Source organism: Bufo bufo, chromosome 11 (genome assembly GCF_905171765.1).
Source record: "Bufo bufo chromosome 11, aBufBuf1.1, whole genome shotgun sequence".
NCBI classification, from domain to species: domain Eukaryota; kingdom Metazoa; phylum Chordata; class Amphibia; order Anura; family Bufonidae; genus Bufo; species Bufo bufo.
Window position 1 is genome coordinate 12,610,939 of NC_053399.1, and position 25,404 is coordinate 12,636,342.

At 45.4% G+C, this 25,404-nt stretch overlaps 1 protein-coding gene across 4 annotated transcripts in view; it reads left to right on the forward strand.

Moving 5' to 3' along the window:
• Nucleotides 1-25,404, forward strand: part of FERMT2 (FERM domain containing kindlin 2) — a 69,766-nt gene that overhangs the window by 16,433 nt on the left and 27,929 nt on the right. For all 4 annotated transcript variants that reach the window (XM_040411995.1, XM_040411997.1, XM_040411998.1 and 1 more), the window contains exon 3: nt 15,397-15,630. In XM_040411995.1, coding sequence (XP_040267929.1) covers nt 15,397-15,630 — 234 coding nt within the window. The remainder of the gene's footprint in view (nt 1-15,396; nt 15,631-25,404) is intronic.

The following is a 25,404-nucleotide window of genomic DNA, read 5'->3' on the forward strand; positions in this document are numbered from 1 at the left end:
ATTCCACAAAATATGGAATACACACGGACGTCATCCGTATTTTTTGCAGATCCGTTTTTTGTGGACCGTAAAATACATATGGTAGTGTGCATGAGCCCTTAAGAAGAGGCAAAGAAGCCTTGATCAGATTTCTTTTTCTCTGATTTGAGTTGTGAACTTTTACTAGGACGGGGGGTTTATATGGTTTATATTTATGCATTTTATGGTGTTTATAGATGACTTAGACCAGACAGGAATTTTTGTCATCTACAAAGGTCTGCAAAATGCACTCGTCTTCCTGAGGAGGAGTCCCACGCCTCGGCCTGTTCTGGTGTAACGTGACGCTTCCCATGTAGTGTTCAGTATGGCCTAACCTAAAGAGCAGATCTGTATGGTTTGTGAGCACATTCCAGGTTGATGCAGTGATTGCCTTTGTGCTGTGCCAGAATCTTGCGGCGAGCTGCAGGGGATGTTTGTGAGTCTACAAAACAACGCAACCTGAACTGACCTCTTATAACTTGTGACTCCAGAGAGGCAGATGACTGCTCCAGAGCTGCATGTTTTCTCTGTCTTGAGATAGTATAGGGCAGTGATGGCGAACCTATGGCACGGGTGCCAGAGGCGGCACTCAGAGTTCTCTATGTGGGCACCCGCACCCTGGAAAAAATCTATAATGTACCAATATACTCTGGACTTTACCAGCCATTCATCAGCGCTGGGCGCACTATGAACAGCACGGACAGCACATTGAATGTAGGCAGGTCATTATACATAAATGATAAAGTACATGGAAAATATACTATACTGGACTGGAGTATTCCGGTTACATTGCCGTGTTGGCACTTTGCGATAAATTAGTGGGTTTTGGGCTGCAGTTTGAGCACCCGGTCTCTAACCGGTTCGCCATCACTGGTATAGGGGGTTGGAAGGCCCATCATGAATTTGCCAGAGAAGGCATTGCCTACGAAGAGTCTCTGTCTCTCTTGGTCGGTCGGTCGGTCTGTCTGTCTCTTGGTCGGTCTGTCTGTCTCTTGGTCGGTCTGTCTGTCTCTTGGTCGGTCTGTCTGTCTCTTGGTCGGTCTGTCTGTCTCTTGGTCGGTCTGTCTGTCTCTTGGTCGGTCTGTCTGTCTCTTGGTCGGTCTGTCTGTCTCTTGGTCGGTCTGTCTGTCTCTTGGTCGGTCTGTCTGTCTCTTGGTCGGTCTGTCTGTCTCTTGGTCGGTCTGTCTGTCTCTTGGTCGGTCTGTCTGTCTCTTGGTCGGTCTGTCTGTCTCTTGGTCGGTCTGTCTGTCTCTTGGTCGGTCTGTCTGTCTCTTGGTCGGTCTGTCTCTCTACCTTTTTAGGTTCCTCTACAGATTTCTACTGATGGTTGGTGTTCAGAGCAGCAGGACACCATAAGATCAGCTTATTTTTGGGTGACCTTAGAAAAATAAAAATGTGGGATGGCTTGTTCTAAGAGGACACGCCTTTTTTTTTTTTTTTTTTTTAAAGGGCTATGATCATATACCCTATCCACAGGAAAGGGCAGGGATTGGCAACCTTCTGCACTCCAGGTGCTGTGAAACTACAACTCCCAACATGCAAACATGCTTGGCTCTTACTCTATCTCCCATAGAAGTGAATGAAGCATTCTGGGAGTTGTAGTTTCTGAACAGCTGGAGCGCCGTAGGTTGCTGATCGCTGGGGTAGGGTATAAGTATCTGATCGGTGGGGTCTGATTGCTGGAACCTTTACTGATCATGAGAAGGGGAATCTCTTGCCCCCTTATGGATGGATTGGCAGGTCACACATGCACATTGCCGTTCATTCTCTGAGACTGCTGGAAATGGCTGAACGCTTACAGCTGCTACTGTCATACCAGTGATGGGGACCCCCATTATCTTGATTGGCATGGTGTCCCAGCAGTCGGACCTCCCCATGATCAGATATCCACAAGATAGAGGGTTAGTTCATCACTCAGGACAATCCCTTTAAGAACCATTTATTGGATATGTCCCTTGACATATAAAATTACCTAGAAATAGAAGATAATTTGCTACAAATGTAACAGTTTCAAATCGAAACAAAAACTTTGTCACGATGGACGCCCCCTCGCAGTGTTTGCTTGATGCGCTGGTTCCAAGATGAATCAATGTACAGCTGATAGAACTTGTGAGGTCCTGGGACAGAAAATCCCCGCTGTGGTTCCTTTTGTCATGTTTTAGATAATTCAGTTTCAGAATTGTCTTAGAAAAATCAGAAGTGGCGTCTCTGTGGATTTCGTTTTCACACGGCTCAGAAACGAAGCCAAGAAACACACGTTGCGGTGCGAGGAGGAAGTGAAGTCTTTGGCTTTCCATGAAATGTAATAATGGTCAGCGCTTGGTCACATAACCCTGTCAGGAAGGGGGAGGGGCGCGGCCCCGTAACATACAGGGGAAATGCCTGAGGGTGACACCGTCTCTAATATTAGCAGGCCACAAGCCATGGACTGCAAGGGTCGTCCAGTTTAGAAAGCTTAGGCTACATGCACACGACCGTATGTGTTTTGCGGTCCGCAAAAAAAAAGGATGACGTTCCGTATGGCATCCGTTGTTTTTGCGGATCTGTTTTTTTTTGTGGATCCATTGTAATAATGCCTATCCTTGTCCGCAAACTAGAAAAAAATAGGACATGCACTATTTTTTTGGCGGAGCAACGGAACGGACATACTGATGCGGACAGCACACTGTTCTGTCCGCGTTTTTTGCGGACCCATTGAAATCAATGGGTCTGCATCCTATCCGCAAAAAAAAAACTGATCGGACACGGAAACAAAATATGGTCGTGTGCATGAGGCCTTATCTTCATACACCCTACTGGGGAATCTATTGACCATAGTGGAGAATTGTTACAAAGAGCGTCTTTCTATCTGGAGGACTTGTCCTGACCGGTATTACAATGATGTGAATGGACACCATGTAATGCTTCATTTCCCCTGTGGTGGCGCTGCAGGGAAACTGAACATCTGCCAGGTTTCCACATAGATTACAGATGATCATTGGGGCTCCCACCTAGGAATGATGGGAGTTGTAGTTTTGCAACAGCTGGGTTGTGAGGAGTTAGAGAGCTCTGCTCTAAGGATGGCCATACACCTTCAATGGTTGTTTACAGCCTATCCCCTGGGAGAACAAAAGGATCCGACACTGACATTCGATTTGGGAACTCCTCATACACATTAAGGGTCCATTCACACGTCCGTCCGGATCCGCAAAACACGGACACTGGCAATGTGTGTTCCGCAATTTCACGGACCGCACATCGCCCGCACTCATAGAAAATGCATTTTCTTGTCCGCAATTACTTTTATTGGTCACCATCAACATCGCAATGTGAGCAGGTGTCATTACAAGCCGCCCCATTCACTTGTTCCTATACACTTGAATAGGAATGAGCCGTCACATTGAAGCAAATCAGCCAGCTGATCGGCGGGGGTACCGGGTGTCGGACCCCCGCCGATCTGATATTGATGATCTATCCTGTGGATAGGTCATCAATATTAAAATCCCAGAAAACCCCTTTAAATAATTGGATGGTCCCAAGGCTTCATGGCAGTTTTGTGCATACCACCCATATTTTGAAGGGGACTGAGATTTTTATGTTTATGGCCTATCAGATCTGTGGGGGCGTCACACTCGAGCCCCAGCTGTTTGAAGAGACCACGGTGCACGGTCCTCCCCTGAGCTGCATTACCACACACAGCTGCTATTCAATGGGTGGCACTTTACCTGGTAAGCCACGAGGAGGCCATGGACCCCTCTGGACTACCACGGCCTTATTGAACACTTGATTGGTGGGGGGCTGAGAGGCACCCCGAAAACCTAATCCACATTGGTGCCAGTATTGCCGATTATCTCCGGAGATGTAAAAGCTGGGTTGTGCCAGGTCTCTTTGGACCAAGTCTGCTCCAATGTAAAAGTTATTAGATTGCAAGCTTGGACGATCAGTCTTGAACTAAATCTCACCATAAAGAACAATTTCATAAGTTGCCAATAAATGAGGTTTATTCTTGGAGAGCTGAGTTTGCAGGTGCCTTGTATTCTCGCACTTGCTCTGAGTTTTTCGGCCATACGTAGTTTCTGAGCTATGTAACCGAGCTGATGAGGCGTTCCTGCTACTCAACTGATCTTCCTCCATGACACGCATTCGTCCGCCATTAATGGCAATGTAGCAGCATTACTTTGACTTGTGAGCGACTTCAGTGTAAAGTAAATGTTGCAAGAGACACTTCAACATTGTTGCAACGTCAACCTCCAACTGGAACTTGCCTTTGAGTGACCGCTGTGCATTTGACATGTAGAAGTCCTTAGCCGTCGCCTTGCAGACATGTTTGGCCAATCATTAATGTCTGCGAGCGGACATCCCCTTTAAGGCCAGGTCTGCACCCTGTCATGGCATCACTGTCAAATAGCGGAATCTTTATCATACAGGCAAACCACCCCGTCACCTCTCCTGACATGTCTGTTTTAGTAAATAATTGTATTCTACATGAAATGACAATGCTAGAGCATCTTTTTGTATTAGAGCTCATGCACACGACCGTATGTACAGATTCACAAAAAATACGAATGGCGTCCGTGTGCATTCTGTATTTTGCGGAACGGAACAGCTGGGCTTGTCCGTTATGCGGACAATAATAGGACATGTTCTATTTTTTTTTTTTGAGGAACAGAAATTAAATGCACACGGAGTAACTTTTTTTTTTTTTTTTTTCGGACACGTAGAAATTAATGGTTCCGCATACGGTCTGCAAAAAATGAAAAACGGAACGGAAGTTTATGAATAAAGGTCTTGGTGAAGGTTGCCAGTTTGGGCGCTGTCCCTGTACAGTCTAATTACACTATCCAATCCATGCTAAACTTCTAGTGGGCATAACTGAGGAACGCCACATCCCAGAGTTTTAAGAATAGATGTTCCAAACTTTGTGTGGGGAATGTAAGTAGTTACTAAAACGGAGAGGTTGTTTTCACTGCTGCTCTAGTCTAATGGTGCACTATAGCTCGCTACAACTGACCACTTTATTTATTTAATCTCTCGTCCCTCTTTGTTGAAATTTTACCCCTTTTTTTTGGGGGGGGGGGGGGTGGATTTCCACACGTCAGACTTGAGAATAGAACAGAATGAGAATAGAAATCCATGTGCTCGCCGCCAAAACAAGCAAACGGAACCGATTCGGTTGCAGAAATTCCTGCCGTGTGCGAACACCCCCGTAGGGAGTGCTGACTGTGCCTGCATTCACTATTTTGCTGCGCTGTACTCCGCCTCGGACCTCTGCTTTATTTTGTGACTGTTTCTTTCTGTTTGCATTCGTTCCTGTATTCCGCTGACTCTTGGTGGTAAATATCATCACAAAACTCGTACAGAAGTGGATCTTCAGCTCAACGAACCAGAAGTTTCCCTCTGAGTTTCTGTGGTTCTGGATGGGGAGTCGTGTGACAGATCACGCTGCTCCTGAGTGATGAGGATGAGGGCGAGGATGAGGATGAGGGCGAGGATGAGGATGAGGGCGAGGATGAGGATGAGGGCGAGGATGAGGATGAGGGCGAGGATGAGGATGAGGGCGAGGATGAGGATGAGGGCCCAGGAACAAATACACAGCCTCTTCTCTGTTTAACCCATTTACTGATTAAGTAGGTCAGGCGTGGATTGGCCATAGACCTTACAGGGAAATTTCCCGGTGGGCCGATGCTCAGGGGGTCACGCAAGCCGTCCTCTGCCGCTGGCCGGATAAATAATGAGCTGGTAATTAAGGCCTCTTGCACATGAACGTGTGTTTTTATTTTATTTTTTATTTTTTTTGCGTTCTGTATACGGGCCATTCATTTCAATGGATCCTCTAAAGAAAACGGAAGGTATTCCATATGCCTTCCGTTTCCGTATTTTAATTTTTCCTGTTCAAAGATAGAACTTGTCCAATTATTGTCCATAGAACAGTACTATCCTTGTCAGTTATATCAGGGGCCAGCTGTTCCGTTCCGCAAAAAATGGAAGGCACATGGACGCCATCTGTATTTTTTTGCGGATCCGTTTTTTGCGGACCGTAAATGACTGAAAAAGCCATATGGTCGTGTGCAAGAGGCCTAACTCTGAGAATCGGATACTCGTATACACGGCCAGTGACATGCCCTCCTGAATGCCCCCCCTGCTCCATATGTTAATCAGAGACAACTGGGGAAGAAGGACAGAAAATGGCATCTATTGATGGCCACCACAGATTTTGGGCAGAGGGACAGCTTTTGGGGTGGTGTATTATGCTGCTCTGCGGTATATGGTTTTGCTGGGATGGTATATTGCGCTATGGTATTGCTGATCCTGCCTACTTCTGTTGCTCTCCTACAACATGGGGCCACTTTTGTTAGGGGGCCCCGTAATGAACAGAGCAGAAGATCACCGCCACTCCATTCATCTCCATGGGAGTTTTCCTCCGCAACTCCTGTAGAAATGAATGGAACGATGGTGCACATGTCTGATCTGACACTTCATTTTGAAGGGGGTACAGGGTGTCCGTGGTAGGACCCCAACCGATCTAATAGTTATCCCCTATCCGTTTTGTAACAACTGGAATACAACTTTAAGGTGAAAGGTCAGACCACTGTCCAATAATTTTTTTTTTTTTGAGAAGTGATAACAGTTTACTTTAATCCCATCCCTCTTCCCCAAGCCAAACAGCCAGCACCACAGCGCCACTCTTGTCCTCGGGTTGTATCTGGTATTGCAGCGTTGCTCCATTCACTTTAATATCGGACACGGGCCATGGACAAGCACAATGGGACAGGAGGAGATCCGCTTTATACTGGGGGTGAGTTTTGTGTGTAGGATCTGTATTTGCCTGTTACATATCTTATGCATTTACACAGAATACGTCATTTCAGCGCTGTGGCTTTTGTCTGATTTCACCTGTTCCCCCTTCTTAATCCTAAATCCACATTTTTTGCTCGACCTGCAGATTGGTGGCAGCTGCTCTTTGATGACTATTGCCCTTTTTTCTTTCTGAGAGACCCTCTTAAGCCAGTCGCTGGGTGACAACTGGGGTCAGATCTGCCCACCCACCCACTGTCAGATCCTGTCATGACCTGCTTAAGTGGCCTTCAAGGAGATGCACCTGTTGGCTCGTATGTGTATGTGTATATATATATATATATATATATATATATATATATATATAATTTTCCATTTCAAGATTCCTTCTGACCTCGAGTCGTCCTCTTCTGTCACCTTGTATAAAACCTAGCTAATATTATCTTCTGTAAAAGTTCTGTGACAACCGTAGAGGTGGTCATCCAGCTTTTACAGTCTGCTACAGATATTTCTGTATAAGAGAAGAGTCCCCTGGCCTATTATCAACTGTAAATCTGTGCCACGACCTGCAACAAGTGTGCAATTTTTCTGCAGAGCCCCCACAGGTGACATGAAGAATTACACCGTTCTCATTTGAAATCCAAGCGTAACGTGTGGCCATGCTGGGTCCTCCAGAGTGGGAGATTCTCTCCTTGCACCTTATTCTTATATTCTGCCTGACTTTGAGAAAGAAGCGGTGATTGGAGTCTAATAAAAACCTTTCATGAATACATTGGATGGGTCTGCTGGCAGGCATCACCGGCGCTGCCTATCGCAACGTTGGCCAAGCGTGCGTTGTGATAACGTGCAGGTTTTATCATCTCCATAGCACTGGAAAGAATTTCTACAACCAGACATCAGTTGGAACACACTGATGTATAGAAGATCTCAGCCAAGTAATTCTTTGAGGGGGTCTTTATGGCCGAGACTGAATATGCACACGCGTTTCTTCCAAAATCCCGGAGATTACGTGTTGGCGTGTTGCCAGGTCTCCTGCTTTTCCGATAATTCTGATGGATTCCATGAACAAGAGGCCAAATCTATTGTTCTTTCCAGCTCTGCAGCCCCTCTACAAGTTGTAATTAAAAAAAAATAATATATATAAAAATTCTTTTAGAGTTTTTAAAATGAGTGAAATTTGGAGAGTTAGACCCGGATTGGCCATAGATCTTACAGGGAGCCGCCGCAAGTGTAAGAAAATTAGTATCATCAGCAGCGGAAGTAGCAATAATTAAAGGTGTAAATAATACAATATATCAGAAAACCCACATTATAGCAAAACGCCTCCATATTGTTATTCCTCACAAAAAGTTATATTGTTCTTGCACCTGATTGGGCACAATAGTAAGTGCTATGGCTATAGTTACGCCCATGGTCCATATAGGCGACTCCTATTATAACGTGCAGCCCCTAGGTCATTTTAATTTAGTTCAGCAGTAGAGGCCTCGGCTCTATTTGATGATGACTCCTTGTGCATCTGGTTTTGTCTTATCATCTTGCTTTGTGGTTTAATTGTCTGAAGTGCCTGAGATGTGAGGTCTTCTTCACTATCAGCTGTAAAGTGGATGACAGGAGATCAATACCCTCTTTGTACAGAGATTTGTAGATTGGATGCTCTGATTAGTCCTGGTGAAGTTCCCAAAATGTATAACTGTCTTCAAGGGAAAGAGTGAGAGTGCTCTTCTGATAAGAGACGTCCTGACCACAAATGGACTCTCTCTGTAGTCACTGAGGGTAGACCTCGTGACCTTGGATGGAAGACTTCTGGAGATGAGAGAAACAAGTTGGACCAATCCCAGGATAAACAAGTCTATAATGGCTACAGAATAACATAATCCGTGGTGGATCTGGTTTCTGGCACTCATTGACTTGCGTTGGTATTTTGATGCCCCTTGTTGGTTTTTGTTTTTTTTAATTTTATGCATTTTATATAGAGGTGTAGAACAATGCATTCAGAATCTAATGTCTGTGCATCATGCAAGCATATCGAAAGAACCCATCAGTAGTTTAGGGAGAAGAATCCAGAGGAAATAATATGCTATGAAGACTCCAGGAAGATGTGGTGGTTTGGTCAACTGAAAGGGCCTTTACCAAGCACCGTGCTGCCCATTGCATAGCCGTGCTCAGTATTGCAGCTAAGCTGTGCCTAGGTCGTGTGGCCAATGAATGTGACGTCACTAGCCTAGGAAGAGGCGGCGGTGCTTCAGTCACTTCTAACAGCTGTTCGGCAGTGGTGTTGGGAGTCAGACCCCCCACCGATCGGATACTTATGACCTATCCTAAGGAGAACCCCTTTAAGCTGGCCGTACACTTGGCACAGCTGTCACGCGATGTCTGTCATACCCTTAGCCAAGCATGCCTGTGTTCCCAGTAGGAATTGGGTGAGGAATCTGTTTATCTTCCCAAGAATAAAAGGATCAGGACTAATCCTTACCCCACCTTCATCTGCCGAAAGGGGAACGCCTTAGACATTAAATAGTTGGCAAGTCCTCAGTTGGTGGTATTTGGTTGGCATACATCTAATATGTAGCTTCAGAACCAGGATCCCAATTCTTCAGGGGGAACTGTATGAATGTCTGAGCCACCCAACACCATCCAATAATATTTTAGTGCTTGAGATGTAGTGCGTTCGGTTTCTCAATGCTAGGAGTTATAGTTTCACCGCTAGAGAACTGAAAGACGCTCAGACCAGTCCATGTTCTTGTGTGAAGGCATCCTAACTGTCTCGTGCAATGTCAATGTCCCACGGGTGAAGGTTATTCCCCTCTCCCTCCCTCGACAGGAGACGTGACTGTGGTACCAGGCGATATCGGCCTCAGTGCCCTGACCTAAGACAATGCAAATTTGAAATGTTGTTAACTCTGCTTTATTGGCTTCTGCCAACCTGATTTTTGTCCTGGATGACTTGGCCAATAGTCCTTGACCGTCAACGATCTGCATCCTAAAGACCATAAGTGATGCATTTCTATAGCTCAGATGTTAATATGACCACTTTAGCAGCAGCTCCTGTGACCGTCCCCAGCAACCTGCATAAGCTTCAAAAGTAATCATGGAAGAATCAAGTTGGAAAAGTTTCCCATTGTTATGGACTGTCCAGGAATTTTCGCACGCTTGTTCTTCACCCAGGTGACCAGCACTTCCTCAAGGACTGTATTGAAGGCACCATGTGATGTATGAACGATCTTCATATCTGGGTGTGAACCAAGTGATGGTTGATAAGATAAAGGATGTCTTATGTTGTTGGTTACATGACCATAGTTAGAATCAGTAATTCAGGAGATTTTAAAGGGAACCTGTTACCGGGATTTTGTGTATAGAGCTGAGGACACGGGTTGCTAGATGGCCGCTAGCACATCCGCAATACCCAGTCCCCATAGCTCTGTGTGCTTTTATTGTGTAAAAAAACCAATTTGATACATATGCAAATTAACCTGAGATGAGTCAGGGGCAGGACTCCTCTCACATACAGGACTCCTCTCACGTTAATTTGCATATGTATCAAATTGGGTTTTTTTACACAATAAAAGCACACAGAGCTATGGGGACTGGGTATTGCGGATGTGCTAGCGGCCATCTATCAACCCATGTCCTCAGCTCTATACACAAAATCCTGGTGACAGGTTCCCTTTAAGTTTCCAGAAGGGGAAGGAGGCTGATTCTGCCCAGAGACAGTCTTCAGCAGCACCAAAATGGGACACATGAAGTCCAAAAAATGATGAAATCTATTTTTTATGTGTATAGAGACGTTTCTGAATCCCTGCCCTCAGGTCACCATTTCAATACACCTGTAGGAAGATAAAATGGTTTAATATTCAGTATTTACGCCAACAAGAGATCTTGCACTCAACTCTCAATGTATGTATTTTGCTTCTTATCTTTTGTTTGCTGACAGACTTCAGATCTGCGTTCAGGAGGTTGTATGGCCCTGATGGATTTCCTGTAGCCTCCCTCTTCATTAGCCGCTTTATCTAATGACCTTCTCCATTGTGCTGAGAGCAGGACTTCTCAGTAAAACTTGAAAGGGTCTGCGCGTTCTTTGACGTTGCAGAGCAGACTAGATGTGGGTGTTGCACCAATCTGATGCAATCATCTCAAGATTGGACCGTATCCCCCCCTAACCGCAGGAATACAGCACTCGTCTATATTCGGCAGCTCCCTCCAGATGAATGGAGCGGCAGGGTGCATGCTCAACCACTGCCTCAGGACCTTGCTTCTCATGATCGTTGAGGTCAGATCCCCCCACAATCGGACATTTAAAGCCAGTATTACACTGGCAAGATCATTGTAGGAACGCTCATTAGCGATCTGGCAGTGTAATACTGCCGCCAATTACCTGATGAATGAGTAAACGCTCGTCCATCGGGCAATGCATAATGATCTCCCCCATACTGTGGAGGAGATTGCTGCATGTAATAGCAGCGGTCTCCTCCACTAATGAGCAGGCAATTACCGGGAAGGAACGCTTCCCTCCCGGCAGTCATCTGCTCCATTGATGTATGTAATACAACCCTTACCCCCCCACCTTTGGATGGGGATATGTTGAAATCCTGGGACCTACCTTTTAATAAAACCTATTTAGACTGGTCAGAATCTAGGAAACCTGAAGATAGTTCCTTGATATAAACTATAGAGAGAGAGAGATTGGTTTAGGACAGGGATGCTCAACCTGCAGCTGTTGTAAAACTACGACTCCCACCATGCCCTTCTGTAGGCTGTCCGGGAATCATGGGAGTTGTAGTTTTCCAACAGCTGGAGGGCCGCAGGTTGAGCATGCCTGGTTTAGGAATCGGAGAATTCAAAATAAGTGTGGGTCCCTGCTATAAAGAGTGTCTCTCATTTTGGAGGACCCAGCATAGGCTACTTTCACACTCTCGTTTTGGGCGGATCCGTCATGGATCTGCAAAAATGGATCCGTTACAATAATACATCCGTCATGAACGGATCCATTTGTATTATCTGTAACATAAGCAAGACAGATCCGTCATGAACTCCATTGAAAGTTGATGGGAGACGGATCCGTTTTCTATTGTGTCAGAGAAAACGGATGCATCCCCATTGACTTGCATAGTGTGCCAGGACGGATCCGTTTTCTATTGTGTCAGAAAACGGATCCGTCCCCATTGACTTACATTGTGTGCCAGGACGGATCCGTTTTCTATTGTGTCAGAAAACGGATCCGTCCCCATTGACTTACATTGTGTGCCAGGACGGATCCGTTTGGCTCAGTTTCGTCAAGCGGACACCAAAACGCTGCAGGCAGCGCCTCCAGAGCGGAATGGAGACGGATCGGAGGCAAACTGATGCATTCTGAGCGGATCCTTTTCCATTCAGAATGCATTAGGGCAAAACTGATCCGTTTTGGATCGCTTGTGAGAGCCCATGACGGATCTCGCAAACGGAAAGCCAAAACGCGAGTGTGAATGTAGCCATAACTGCCCATTCATGTCATTTCCCCTGTGGTGGCGCCGCAGGGAATTGTAGAACGCTTGCTTCCAGGCTCCCACATAGATCACGGATGATCGCTGGGAGCTCCAGCAGTGGAAACCATGTTAAAGAACCCTTCTAGCAATAAAAAAGGCGATTATCCTAAAAGGATAAAAAATAATTTTTTTATGGTGGCTGTAAACCAGAACTTGGTCTTTTACAGTCTGATTTGTGCATTTCAGTAACTTGGTAGCTGAACCCATGGACCGAAATGTCAATGGATCGCTTTGTGCGCGATCAAGTCCAGGGAAATGACTTTGCACCTACTGGTAGAGGTAGATTTACATGCTTGAGTACGTCGGTGGTGCTGTAGCGAAGCATTGTGGACCTTGGCTTCTTCTGCCAATTTTCAAGTGGCGTATTGCCAGCGTTAAAGAACTGCAAATGGAGGAGGACAATAAGCGTCCTATTAAATGCTGGAGAGCGTCTTGAAAGGAACTAGTTTGAGAAATTTGCATTTCTAGATGGCTGATCAAGTGCTGGTGGAGAGACTGAGAATTAGGTCAGTGGCCCTGACACTGTCAGGGAGAGGGTTCTGAAAGTATATATAATATTTACTACAATGGGGACCATTGTCTCCTTCTTTATGGGTACATTCTGTGCATTATAGGCCTTGACATGTCACATAGTTGAGGTTGCGCTGCTTTCCTCCCACGTGTCCCTATATTTCCCTGCAGCAGAATTTTGGTTCCATGGTTTCTGGAGAACAATTAATAGAAGACCACCCATGTATACAAGCTGCCCTGTGATATAGACTGTATGTAGTTGGTGATCATCGATTTGATAGATGGCTACTTTCACACTGTTGTTAATTCCGGTATTTAGATCTGACAGAGGATCTCCATACCGGAATTAAATCCATGTTGATTTTCCACATCCGGATGCACCCGTTCCGTTAAGATGCGGTTGTGTGAAATAAAAACCGAAAAAAAACTATCAGTCACTAAATATATTGAGTCAATGGGCGACAGATCTGTTTTTTTGCAGCGGTTTTGTGTCCGGTCACAAAACGGAATGCTGTCGAACCAAAGACATCCTGAACGGAACTTTTTTTTTTTTTTTTTTCTGGTATTGAGATCCTCTGCCGGATCTCAATAACGGAAAACAACAACGCAAGTGTGAAAGTAGCCTTGGCGGTAACAGGAGCAGTTGACAACCTAATGGCTATACAGTCTCATAGCTAAGGATATATAAGGATCAGGTGGCCAGACGCCCTTTTAATGACTCCATGCATGTATGGCCATCTGTAGTCTCCATCATAACTTATTGGTGAAGATCAAGGTATCTGGAGTGAATCGCATGCCACAATGACGACAAATGCACGTATGGAATCTGTATCTGGATGGATAGGAAATGTTCAAATTGGATTTGGATTTCTGTTGCAATTCAGAAAAAATTGTCTATGAGCCTTGTGATGGGAAGTTCATGTCCTTGGCTTGTTTCCCTTTTTATACAATACAGCTTTGATACATTTGTGGAAACAATGATAACTGTTACAATGTATATTTATTTATTTTTATTATTTGCAACATTGTTTACAAACCTCCTGCTCATGAATCTCCTCATTCAGAGGGGCATTTGTTTTAATGTATCTGTTTTTCGTCGTGTTTCCCGTTCTCCGATGCGGCGGCGGCGTCCTTGGATTGGTATTGATGTAATCAGTCTACGACCTGAATTACAATCGCCGCATTTAGCCTGTAAATTCAGGTTGGCATCCTCTTTGCCGTCATGTCCCAAGACGTGAAAACTGGATAAATCCCCCTTTACCGAGTCTCGTCCTAAATGAGTTATTAGCCCTAATTGAAATGCTTCATGGATGAGCATGGCTCAGAATGAAATGAAGGTCTGCTCTGCAGCCCGAGCTTCTGGAGGTCTCTAAGGAAACCTAAATCTCATAAGAAACTTGGGCCTGGACAAGTGACTAGAATATAAACAGGTCAACTAATGTGACAGCTGAGGAGTTGGGTTTCCTGCAAGTTATGTGGATATTATTGGGGTACAGACAACCCATTTTGAAGAGGACTAAATACTTGCATTCCCTGAGTAATAACCATTCTTATAACTTTATGTTGTGCCATTCTTTTATTTTAATGAATGAATTACTAGCAGTTTGCAGTGAAAGTTGGCCGTGTCCCTTCACAGCCTGACCCTATCCAATGTCGGACTGTGCAGGGGACTTCCATCTGGATCCAATTGCAAACTGCTAGTAATGTATTTGTAACTTCTAGCAGGAATAATAGAGGAAGGGTACATCATACTCCTAAGAATTGATGCTCCAGACTTATTACAAGAGGGGTGCAAGTATTTGCTAAAACAGACATGTCGGGAGAGATTACAGGTCCTCATTAACTATGGCAGCTCTCTGACCTGGGTTATAAAGTACTGGAGCATTGCCAGAGTCCATTCACATCAGTCAGTGGGCATTGGTTTCAGTCGCTGTTTTTGGAATGCAAAGTGCATCTCCTGGAAGTGACCCCCTAATCCTGTGGTATCCAACCAGAGGAACTCCATTTATTAGGACCAGCCCTCAAACTACCCTTTATGCATATTCTACTGAAAATTCTGTATATGCAGCAGATGATAACCTGTCATCCAAGCAGGTTTTGGCCCACAATTGGTGGTCGCTAGAAGAAGGATGCAAGGATCAAGATGAGCTGTGTTGAAGGGCTCTTCTGATTTTGCCATGTGGTGGAGGTCCTGAAGTGAACTTCAGATGGTTCTCTATGGTAGAAGTTCACTTTTAATCTGCACTATTGTAGGGATGTGTTCATTGATCCAGATCTCCCAATTATTCCGTTTTTTTTTTTCCTTTCCGGTGAAATAGACCCAAAGGTGGCCGAGCATGCATGTGTTTTCAAGCCACTGCTAGACTCCTCTAGAGGAGGCCTATCGCCCACAGGCTCACAAGATGAGAACATGATGAAATCCAGCATCTTCCACCCAACGTCTGCCATTGGGCGAGGGTCTGGAGACCTTCGTTCACATTAGCTGTCTTGTGTATGACCACGTTCAGACATTCGGTTCCTCCTATAAAGCAAGAATAGGACACTGATCACATTTCTTATTTTTGTTACCTTTCAGATGTAAAGAAGGACTGGTCGGATCACGCCCTGTGGTGGGAGAAGAAGAAAACATGGCTCTTGAAGACTCATTGGACCTTAGACAAATATGGCATCCAGGCCGACGCCAGACTGCAGTTCTCCCCTCAGCACAAACTTCTGCGACTGCAGCTTCCAAACATGAAATACGTCAAGGTGAAGGTCAACTTCTCAGACCGGGTCTTTAAAGCCGTCTCCGACATTTGCAAGACTTTCAGTAAGTTAAAAAAATTAAATCGGGCCGCCAGCTGTTTAAATGGGAAGACGTTAGATTAGCGAGGCGCTGTTTACAGCACGCTTCATGTCAACAGGGGGTAAGAGACCAGGTATCAAGGCGCTGTCGAATGTCTCACATCAGTGTGCCCAGATTGTCACTTCGTGACCTGAAAGTGCTGTAATGTGTGAGGCCTCTTTCACACGAGCGTGACGGATTAGGTCCGGATGCGTTCAGTGAAACTCGCACTATTTTGCAAGCAAGTTCAGTCAGTTTTGTCTGCGATTGCGTTCAGTTTTTTCCGTGCGGGTGCAATGCGTTTTGATGCGTTTTTTTTTTCACGCGCGTGAAAAACGCAAGGTTTACAAACAACATCTCTTAGCAACCATCAGTGAAAAATGCATCGCACCCGCACTTGCTTGCGGATGCAATGCGTTTTTCACGCAGCCCCATTCACTTCTATGGAGCAGAATATAGAACATGCTGCGATTTTTCACGCAACGCAGAACTGATGCGTGAAAAACAACGCTCATGTACACAGACCCATTGAAATGAATGGATCAGGATTCAGTGGGGGGTGCTATGCGTTCACGTCAAGGGGCCTTAGGCTGAGTTCACACGGGCGAGATTTTTGCGCGGGTGCAATGCGTGATGTGAACGCACAGCACCCGCACTGAATCCGCACCCATACATTTCTATGGGGCTGTGCACATGAGCGGTGATTTTTCACGCATCACTTGTGCGTTGCGTGAAAATCACAGCATGCTCAATATTGTGCGTTTATCACGCAACGCAGGCCCCATAGAAGTGAATGGGGCTGAGTGAAAATCGCAAGCAAGTGCGGATGCGGTGCGATTTTCACGTATGGTTGCTAAGATGACAGTCTATTCACCGTATTATTTTCCCTTCTAACATGGTTATAAGGGAAAAGAATAGCATTCTTTAATACAGAATGCTTAGTAGAAGGTCAATTTAGGGTTAAAAACGAAAAAATAATTAACTCTCCTCCTCCTCTTGATCGCGTAGTTGCCGATCTCCTTACTACTTTAATCATGAGCTGCCGGCTAAAGGACCTGTGCTGACGTCCAATCACATGGTCCATCACCACGGTGATGGACCATGTGATTGGACCATGTGATGTGACGTCACCACAGGTCCTACATCAGTAAGGATCAACAATAGCAAATTTGATAATTTTTTTTTTTTTTTTTTTTTAACCCTTTGCTTGTCTTTAATTACAGCTGAATGAACACCTTAAGCACCAGTTTGTTGTCTAAATTGGTCCAAAATTCTACTTTTGTTTATTCTCAATGTCTTTACATCAGTCAAGCTGATACAGGGCTCCAAATTCCCTGCACGGTTATAGAGCTAAAGGGGTTGTCAGAGTTAAAAATTGTTTTGTAAATGGAATGGAATCAACTAAAATAATTTAAAAAAGCTATACGCTATGTTCTAATCCCCCCCCCCTCCACTCATTGGGGGGGGGACTGCTATGATGCCCAGATTTTGGCTGCATCGATGACATCCCTTATGCCACCCGTGACCGCTCTGGCCTCACTGGTATACAGCATGAGACCGCTGAAGCCAGTGATTGGCTGCACTGGTCATCTGCGGTATGCAGGCATGTTACTGCTGCAGTCATAAAAACAGAGCCCGATGGGAAAGACCAAGCGGCAGTGCTGTAATGGATGGGGTTTGGAACAGGGAGTATAATGGTTTCCTTTCAATTTCCCCCCAAAAAATAAAAAAATTAAAAGTAACTACGAATCTCTTGCTTCTTACAGCCACCACTGGGGGGCGCTTACTGCATACTTCTGCTATATTGCAATCAATAAGTAAATAATATGCATCAAGCTCCCTCTAGTGGTGACTGCAAGCAGAATGAATTTAGTATTTTAGCTTTATGGCTTTGCAGGAAATTTGGAACTTTTGTATCAGAAAATCTGGGATAGAACTACTATGAGATATGAAGTTATTAGAGAATATTGGACTTAAAAATGAAGTGAGGGGAAGAGGCTCCTGTCCAGAGTAGGCAGCTGTAGGTTTAGGAATGTTTGGCGCATTCTTTCCCTTGATTTGCAACATTATTGCTTCTGTAATACATAATAAAGTTGCATTAAGTCTCAATGTTGCAGCTTTTGCCATTTTTATTCCCTATGGCAGGCATGGGCAACCTGCGGCTCTCCAGCTGTTGCAAAACTACAACTCCCACCGTGCCCTGCTGCAGGCTGATAGCTGTAGGCAGTCTGAGCATGCTGGGAGTTGTAGTTGCCTGCCCTATTGTATCCAAACTGTTCTTTTTTTTTTTTCTATGATTTAAAGGTAACATTTTACTGAATTATAACCTACGATGAAAGTCTACGGTTACTCAGCAAATTATCCTGCCTTCGCCTTGACATCTTGTCCTGTAAAATCCTGATGCTGCAGTAAATCTTCGTGCTGTTCCTCTGTATCGATAAAAAGACAGGATTGTAATTTCATTAGCAAAAAAAAAAAATGTACATCTTGTCGCCTCCCCCCCCCCCACCCCCCAATGCTCCGTGACTTCATTATAAAACATGGCTCGCATTGATTGATGTCTGCTGAATGATCTGTTTTAATGAGCCGGTTTCAATGCAGCTAATTGTGCGGATGATGGGAGGCATAGTGGTCACTTTGTGCGATGGGACGAGCCCCCTCTTGGGGAGGGCTGTAAGTCCTTAAATCCCTTACAGACTGTGATTGTTATAGGGACAGGGAAAGGTCAGCCAATAGAGAGGAGATTGTTCCTTGCAGGCACCAAAGGGACACGTTGATCGGCCATACATTCCACAGCGCAGGGAGTCGCCGCACTCATCTCAAGTGTGTTTGTTTTCGGGGAGGTGGGGGGGGGGGGGGGGCATCTACTTATTGCCGCTACAAATATGATAAAAATGCAGAACTGGAGCAAGGAGAATCTTCATAGTCAAGTCAACAATCGCGGATCAACGTCATTGGCATTCTCCAACAAGAATATAGTCTAGCGCCTTGCAGCCACTTTGCTGTTATGTCCCCATGACAAAGCTTCCTGTCCTGGCTGCTCACCCTGGTCATATGCACGGTATGCACCATTACTACATGCATCCATATCAACATATGAACTACTGTTATTTACGTGGTAGACGCGACCCGACCGCTACATTAGAAGTGTTGCTGGGGACAAAAAGGAGATGCAGGTATTGGCCCATATGAGATATCAAAATTATCTTTCCCCATATCTTCACATTTAGGGCTCATGCACGCGAACGTATTTTCTTTCCACTTCTGTTCCGTTTTATTTGCGGACCGTATGCGGAACCAAAATACAGAAGTTACTCCGTGTGCATTTCGTTTCCGTTTGTGCGCATGGCCGTTCCGCAAAAAAGTAGCTCATGTCCTATTATTGTCTGCAAATCACAGTCCGAGGCCCCATTCAAGTCAATGTGTCCGCAAAAAATACGGAACGCACACTGGATGCATCCATTTTTTTGCGGATCCATACTGTAGAAATGCTAAGCCCAGCCCATATTGCTCAGTGTTTGGTGATTTAATGAGTTACTGTTTCTGTATACGATCCGCAAAAAAAACGTACGTATATGTTTTGTGCAATAACAGAACGGAAGAGGACTTAAGTGGGAGAAGAAAAAAAACTCAGATACAGAACAATGGATCCGTGAAAAACGGACCGCAAAACAACGGTCCTGTACATGAGCCCTTAAAGCGAGACCTCATGCCGTGGCCGAGGTGTGCAGATTTATTTTTCCCTGCCTTGTTTTTATTTTATTTTTTTTCTGCAAAAGAAAAAAAAAAGTGGCCAAGAAGTCCACGTGAATTGGGGAAGGCGCAGGCGGCTGTGGCTTTTGGCTTCACCCTTTCACCCGCAAGCTTTCACAATTTTTGTTCTTTGTTGGTCACACCCCAGGAGCTTAAGCTTCAAGCCGACCTTCTTAGTAAATCCGTCTTTAGTTCTTGATGGCATGTAAGGTGTTAAAGTAAAGGGGACCCGTCATCTCTCCTGACATCACTGTTTTAGTAGCTACTTGCATCCTCCATGTAATAGCGATTCTGACTCTGTGTTGTTCTGTTCCTCTGTTATAACTAATAGAAGTTTATGAATGAATTGCAAGCAGGCTGCAATAAGGCAAAGGGCTACACGGCGACACTGGTCGCTGTGTAGCGGTGATCCCATAGAAATGAATGGGATCGCCGCTGCAGTCGTGTTGGATTTCATGCGACTGCCGCAGCAATCCCATTCATTACTATGCAGCGATCCTGGCCGTGACCAGTTTCACTGTGTAGCCCTTAGGCTACTTTCACGCTCGCGTTTGGTGCGGATCCGTCATGGATCTGCACAGACTGATCCGTTCAGATAATACAACCGTCTGCATCCGTTCAGAACGGATCCGTTTGTATTAACTTTAACATAGCCAAGACGGATCCGTCATGAACTCCATTGAAAGTCATTGGAGGACGGATCGGTTTTTCTATTGTGTCAGAGAAAACGGATCCGTCCCCATTGACTTATATTGTGTGTCAGGACGGATCTGTTTGGTCAGACGGACACACAAACGCTGCAGGCGGCCTCCAGAGCGGAATGGCGACTGATCAGAGGCTACTGATGCGTTCTGAGCGGATACTTTTTCATTCAGAATGCATTAGGGCAAAACTGATCCGTTTTGGACGCTTGTCAGAGCCCTGAACGGATCTCACAAATGGAAAGCCAAAACACCAGTGTGACAGTAGCCTTATACCTAAAGGCCCCGCTAGGTTTTATCAGTTGGGGGTATTCCCCTGCACAGTGATATTGGCAGCATTGATTGGATAGGGTCAGAATGTGCAGGGACACACCCCAAACTGGCAACACCCAGCTGGACCTTCATGACAGATGGCTGGCAGTTCATTCATAGACTTCTAGTAGGAATAATAGAGAAATAACAAAACCTAGAGGCATGGATGCTCCAGAATAGTTTTTTACATGGGGGGATGCAAGAAGTTACTGCTTAGCGGGAGAGGTGTCGGGTCTTGTCAAGTGCCCTTTTGCGCTACAGTTTCCTAAACTTCACGACTGGAAGAAGGGTGTGAAGGACGAGGTGCACGGAAACGCTGAGCTCTTTGGCGCATGATGGAGTCCTGGGGACGCTCCCGGGTTCTTCTGTTACTTGCCGTAAAGGCTGGATGATGCTGCTGCGGCTGCTTGTGCCATTACATCTGTTTAGATTCAAGACTGTTTCCAGACAGAGAGATCCCGGTGGAATATCTTCCTAGTAAATCTAATTAGCAGGCAGCAAACAACCTCAAACCCCGGCCAAGGTGATCTCGCTTTAATTGATGCATCCAGTGAGAGCCTTGGCCTATGAGCTCACACTCTAAGGGCTCATGCAAACAAACTTATTTTTCTTCTGTTTTCATTCCATTTTTTACAGGTCCATATGTGGAACCATTCACTTGAATTGGGCTGCAAAAAAACCCGGAAATGACTCTGTGTTTATTCTGTTTCCGTATGTCAGTTCCGCGAAAAAAATAAATTAAATAGAACATGTCCTATCAGGGGCCGGCTGTTCCGTTATGCAAAATACAGAATGCACACGGACGTCATCTGTATTTTTTGTGGATCCGTTTTTTTTTGCAGACCGCAAAATACATACGGTCGTGTGCATGAACCCTAGGAGGAAGGGGGAGCACTGATCGCACTAGGAGAGGGAAGTAAAGTGGTTGGGTTATTATCACAGTCCACCATCTTCTTACAAATTCAATGAATTATCCGCTCCTAGGAAAGCTGGGTGAGCAATATGACTGTAATGAAGACGGGCCCTGTCCATATGCCCTTAAAGGGGTTTAATATTGATGGTCTGTCCTCAGGATAGAAATCACAGAAAAAATGCACCAAACGGATTTGCCACTGACTATACTGGGAAGTCATAAATGCAGATACTAAAAGCTGAGACTTTCGCCAATATATTCCTGTCAGGAAAATATCGGAGCCCATCATTGCACCACGTCACGGTCACTCAGCATGGCAAAGGGTCCTACCACTACGCTACCTATGGTGTGAACACGGTCTGAAGGTGATGTAATCCAGCTCGCAGCCAGGCTTCAGACTGTGTTCACACCTTCACCTTCAGACCGTGTTCACACCATAGGTAGCGTAGTGGTAGGACCCTTTGCCATGCTGAGTGACCGTGACGTGGTGCAATGATGGGCTCCGATATTTTCCTGACAGGAATATATTGGCGAAAGTCTCAGCTTTTAATATCTGCTTGTATGACCAGCTAGTATAGTCAGTGGCATATCCGTTTGGTGCATTTTTTCTGTGATTTATATGATTGTATTTACATCCGCACAATGCTCCGTTTTGTGTAGGATGCCCTTGTGGTGCATGTGGACCGCGCCGACATCCTCCATCGTATGCATTTTTTGCTGGGGATAGTAGTTTGCTGCGGTCCACATGCGGTGGGGCTGCTCCCCCAATGTAAAACACGCTACAGTGTTAGGGGTTGAGCCGCTCCTCCAGTATTGCCACTATATTTCTGTCTTTCTGTCCTCAGGGTAGGTCATCAATATAAAACTCCTGCACCACCCCTTTAAAGGGGTGTATGCCATACGTCCCTTTAAGTGCACATTGACACAGTAGTCCTTATTAGGGTTCTGCTTCCGTTCCGTTTATTTATTTATTTTTGTGCGGCCCGTATGCAGAACCATTCACTTCAATGGGGCTGTAGAAAATACAGAAGTTACTCCGTGTGCATTCCGTTTCCGTTTGTCCGCATGGTCGTTCTGCAAAAAAGTAGCGCATGTCCTATTAGGCTAGGTCTACATGACAACATTTGTCGCGCAACATTTTGTTGCACCAATGTCGCGCGACAATTTTTATAATGGCAGTCTATGGTGTCGCACTGCAACATGCGACATGCTGCGACGCGACAGTCGCAGAAAATCCATTTGAAATTGATTTTTCTGCGACTGTCGCGTCAGTCGCAGCATGTCGCATGTTGCAGTGCGACACCATAGACTGCCATTATAAAAATTGTCGACATTTAGACCTAGCCTTATTGTCCGGAAATCACGGTCTGAGGCCCCATTCAAGTCAATGGGTCCGCCAAAAAATACGGAACACATCGGTATTTTGTGGATCCATACTGTAGAAATGCTATGCCCAGCCCATATTGCTCATGTGTTTGGTGATTAATAAGTTACTGTTTCCGTTTACGATCCGCAAAAAAAAAACGGATCAAATACGGAAACCATACGGATATGTTTTGTGCAATAACTAAACGGAAGAGGACTTAAATCAGAGAAAAAATAAACTCTGATGCGGAAAAACAGACCGCAAAACAACAACTGTTGTGTGCATGAGCCCTTAAGGTGGAATTTCCTATAGGGTGTTATGTATGTCGGGCCTTGCCTCGACTTGTAGCTCTGACCCCACTCCTGGCTATAGGGGTCCTATCAGTGAGCAGTAATCGCATGCCACCGCGCTGGTTAATCAGGGCACATCACTAGTATGGCAGACATAACACCGGGGCCCTGCGTCACTGCCCCGGCCACAGAGATCGGGTATCTATCCAGGGGGTGAGGGTGCAGTCTTTGAACCTCTCGCACAACAGATTTAGCAGCTTCGCCCCCTCCTCAGCTGCCAGAGACTTCAAAGCTTGTAACCGGATATAGGCCTGGCTTATAGAAGGGACTACTGCATGATAGGAAGTGCCCACACACCGTGCCAGGCGCAGGATCCCGGCTTTATCCTGTTTATTCTTTCCTCCTTGTATATATCGTGCGGTTTATCCGCTTGTCCACATCCAGCAGGGAACTCTTAGGGTGCGTTCACAGAACAGCCGGACCCTAATAGAATATTCCTATCCTTGTCCATGACGCGGACAATAATGGGACATGTTCTATCCTTTTCGGAACGGACATACGGAAACAGAACGCACATGCAGTTACTTCCGTGTTTTTATACGGAACCGTTTATTTCAATGGGTCTGCAAAAAAACGGAAGTTACTCCATGTCCGTTCCGAAAAAAATAGAACATGTCCCATTATTAGGACTTTTTTTATTTATTTTTTTAACCCCTCCAGCACTATTGTACTATGCATTCTGTATTCAGAATGTATTATTTTCCCTTATAACATGGTTATAAGGGAAAATAATACAATGTACAGAACACCGATCCCAAGCCCGAACTTCTGTGAAGAAGTTTGGGTACCAAACATGCCGATTTTTCTCACGCGCGTGCAAAACGCATTACAATGTTTTGCACTCGTGCGGAAAAATCGCGCATGTTCCCGCAACGCACCCGCACCTTTTCCCGCAACGCCCGTGTGAAAGAGGCCTTAAAGACGCAGCGCCTGCAGGCATAACATGGCCCCATTATCCTCTATGGTTGCACAGGAAATAAAGTTCCATTCAGACAGGTCTTTGGTAAAGGGGGACACTTCAGGGTTACACTCGGTTTAGCATAACCGCCCCCACCCCCTATTGTATCATTTTGCAACAATGTTTTTTTTTTTGCTCCAACACAATCTCCTGCTTTGTAAATACAGCTCCTGTGCAGTCTGCAGGAAAGGTCCAGCTGGGTGTTGCCAGTTTGGAGTGGTAGGGGGAAGGGGGTGTCCCTGCACAGTCTGACGCTATCCCATCAGTGCTGCCAGTGTCAGACTCTGCAGGGACACCTGAACTGGTAACACCCAGCTGGACCTTCATTGCAAACTGCTAGCAATTCATTCTAGTAGGAATAATATATATTCATAACAATAGATCCTCCAGAATTATTACATAGGGGCTGCAAGTAGTTACTAAAGCAGACCTGTCAGGAGAGGCGACGGCTCCTCTTCACTGGGCTTGTGGTGACTTGTGCCGCAGGTTTGCCCCGATTATCACATGAAGCAGAACGGAGCGGTGCCTACTCTGAGTGCCCGGGTGCCATTTGACGTACATGAGCTGTGATTGGCATTGGGATTGTTAAGCAGATGTGTCACATTCTTTCACGATCACACAAACCAGGGCACAGACTAAGCCGGGGGGGGCGCTGCGGACGTGGTTGGGTCAGGGCTCCCCCATCCCCCGGTCTCTGTCGCTTTGTCCTTTCCGCTGTCAGATATTGCATAATTGCAAGCAAATCTGCTTTCCCCTTAAAAGGCTGTTTGTCTGCTCGTCTTTTCAAGGCCAGGCAAAAAATTCCTTTCGCTGCCAGTTCAAATACATCATTTATTTATTAATTTATTTATTTTTTAAAGTCTTCGTCTTCATGGCCATTGACCCGGCTTTCAAAATGTGATTTCTCAATCGGTGCCGAGTTGCAGAATACTTGTTTGGTTCAGCATCTTCACTAAGGCTATCCTGGCCGGCGAGGCGTTTGACCTCAAAAAATCCCCTGGAAACCCACGCCCTTCAGTCTGTGACCGTCTGCTCTGCTAAATACTTGGATTCCCTAAAAAAAAAAAAAACACTATTCTTCTAGAGCATAATTTCTGATTTTATACTGGTCCTCAGTTACTCCTCCTGAAAGTCTATGAAGTAATTGACAACGGGGTGCCACCATTCTTCATGTCAGTGAAGCATTTCCTACAAAGTCTAATTGGTGCCACAGTGTGTAGTTACAGTACATAATGTGAAGGGGAACGCCCTAATGTGAAGGGGAACGCCCAGTCAAACGTTTCCAGGAGGCGTTTCTGAGGAATGGCAAAATGCAGAGCTCTTAGAAAACGTTCTTCAGAATTCATGTTATTCATGCACAGGACTGTATGTGTTTTGCAGTCTGCAAAACGTGGATCCGCATAATA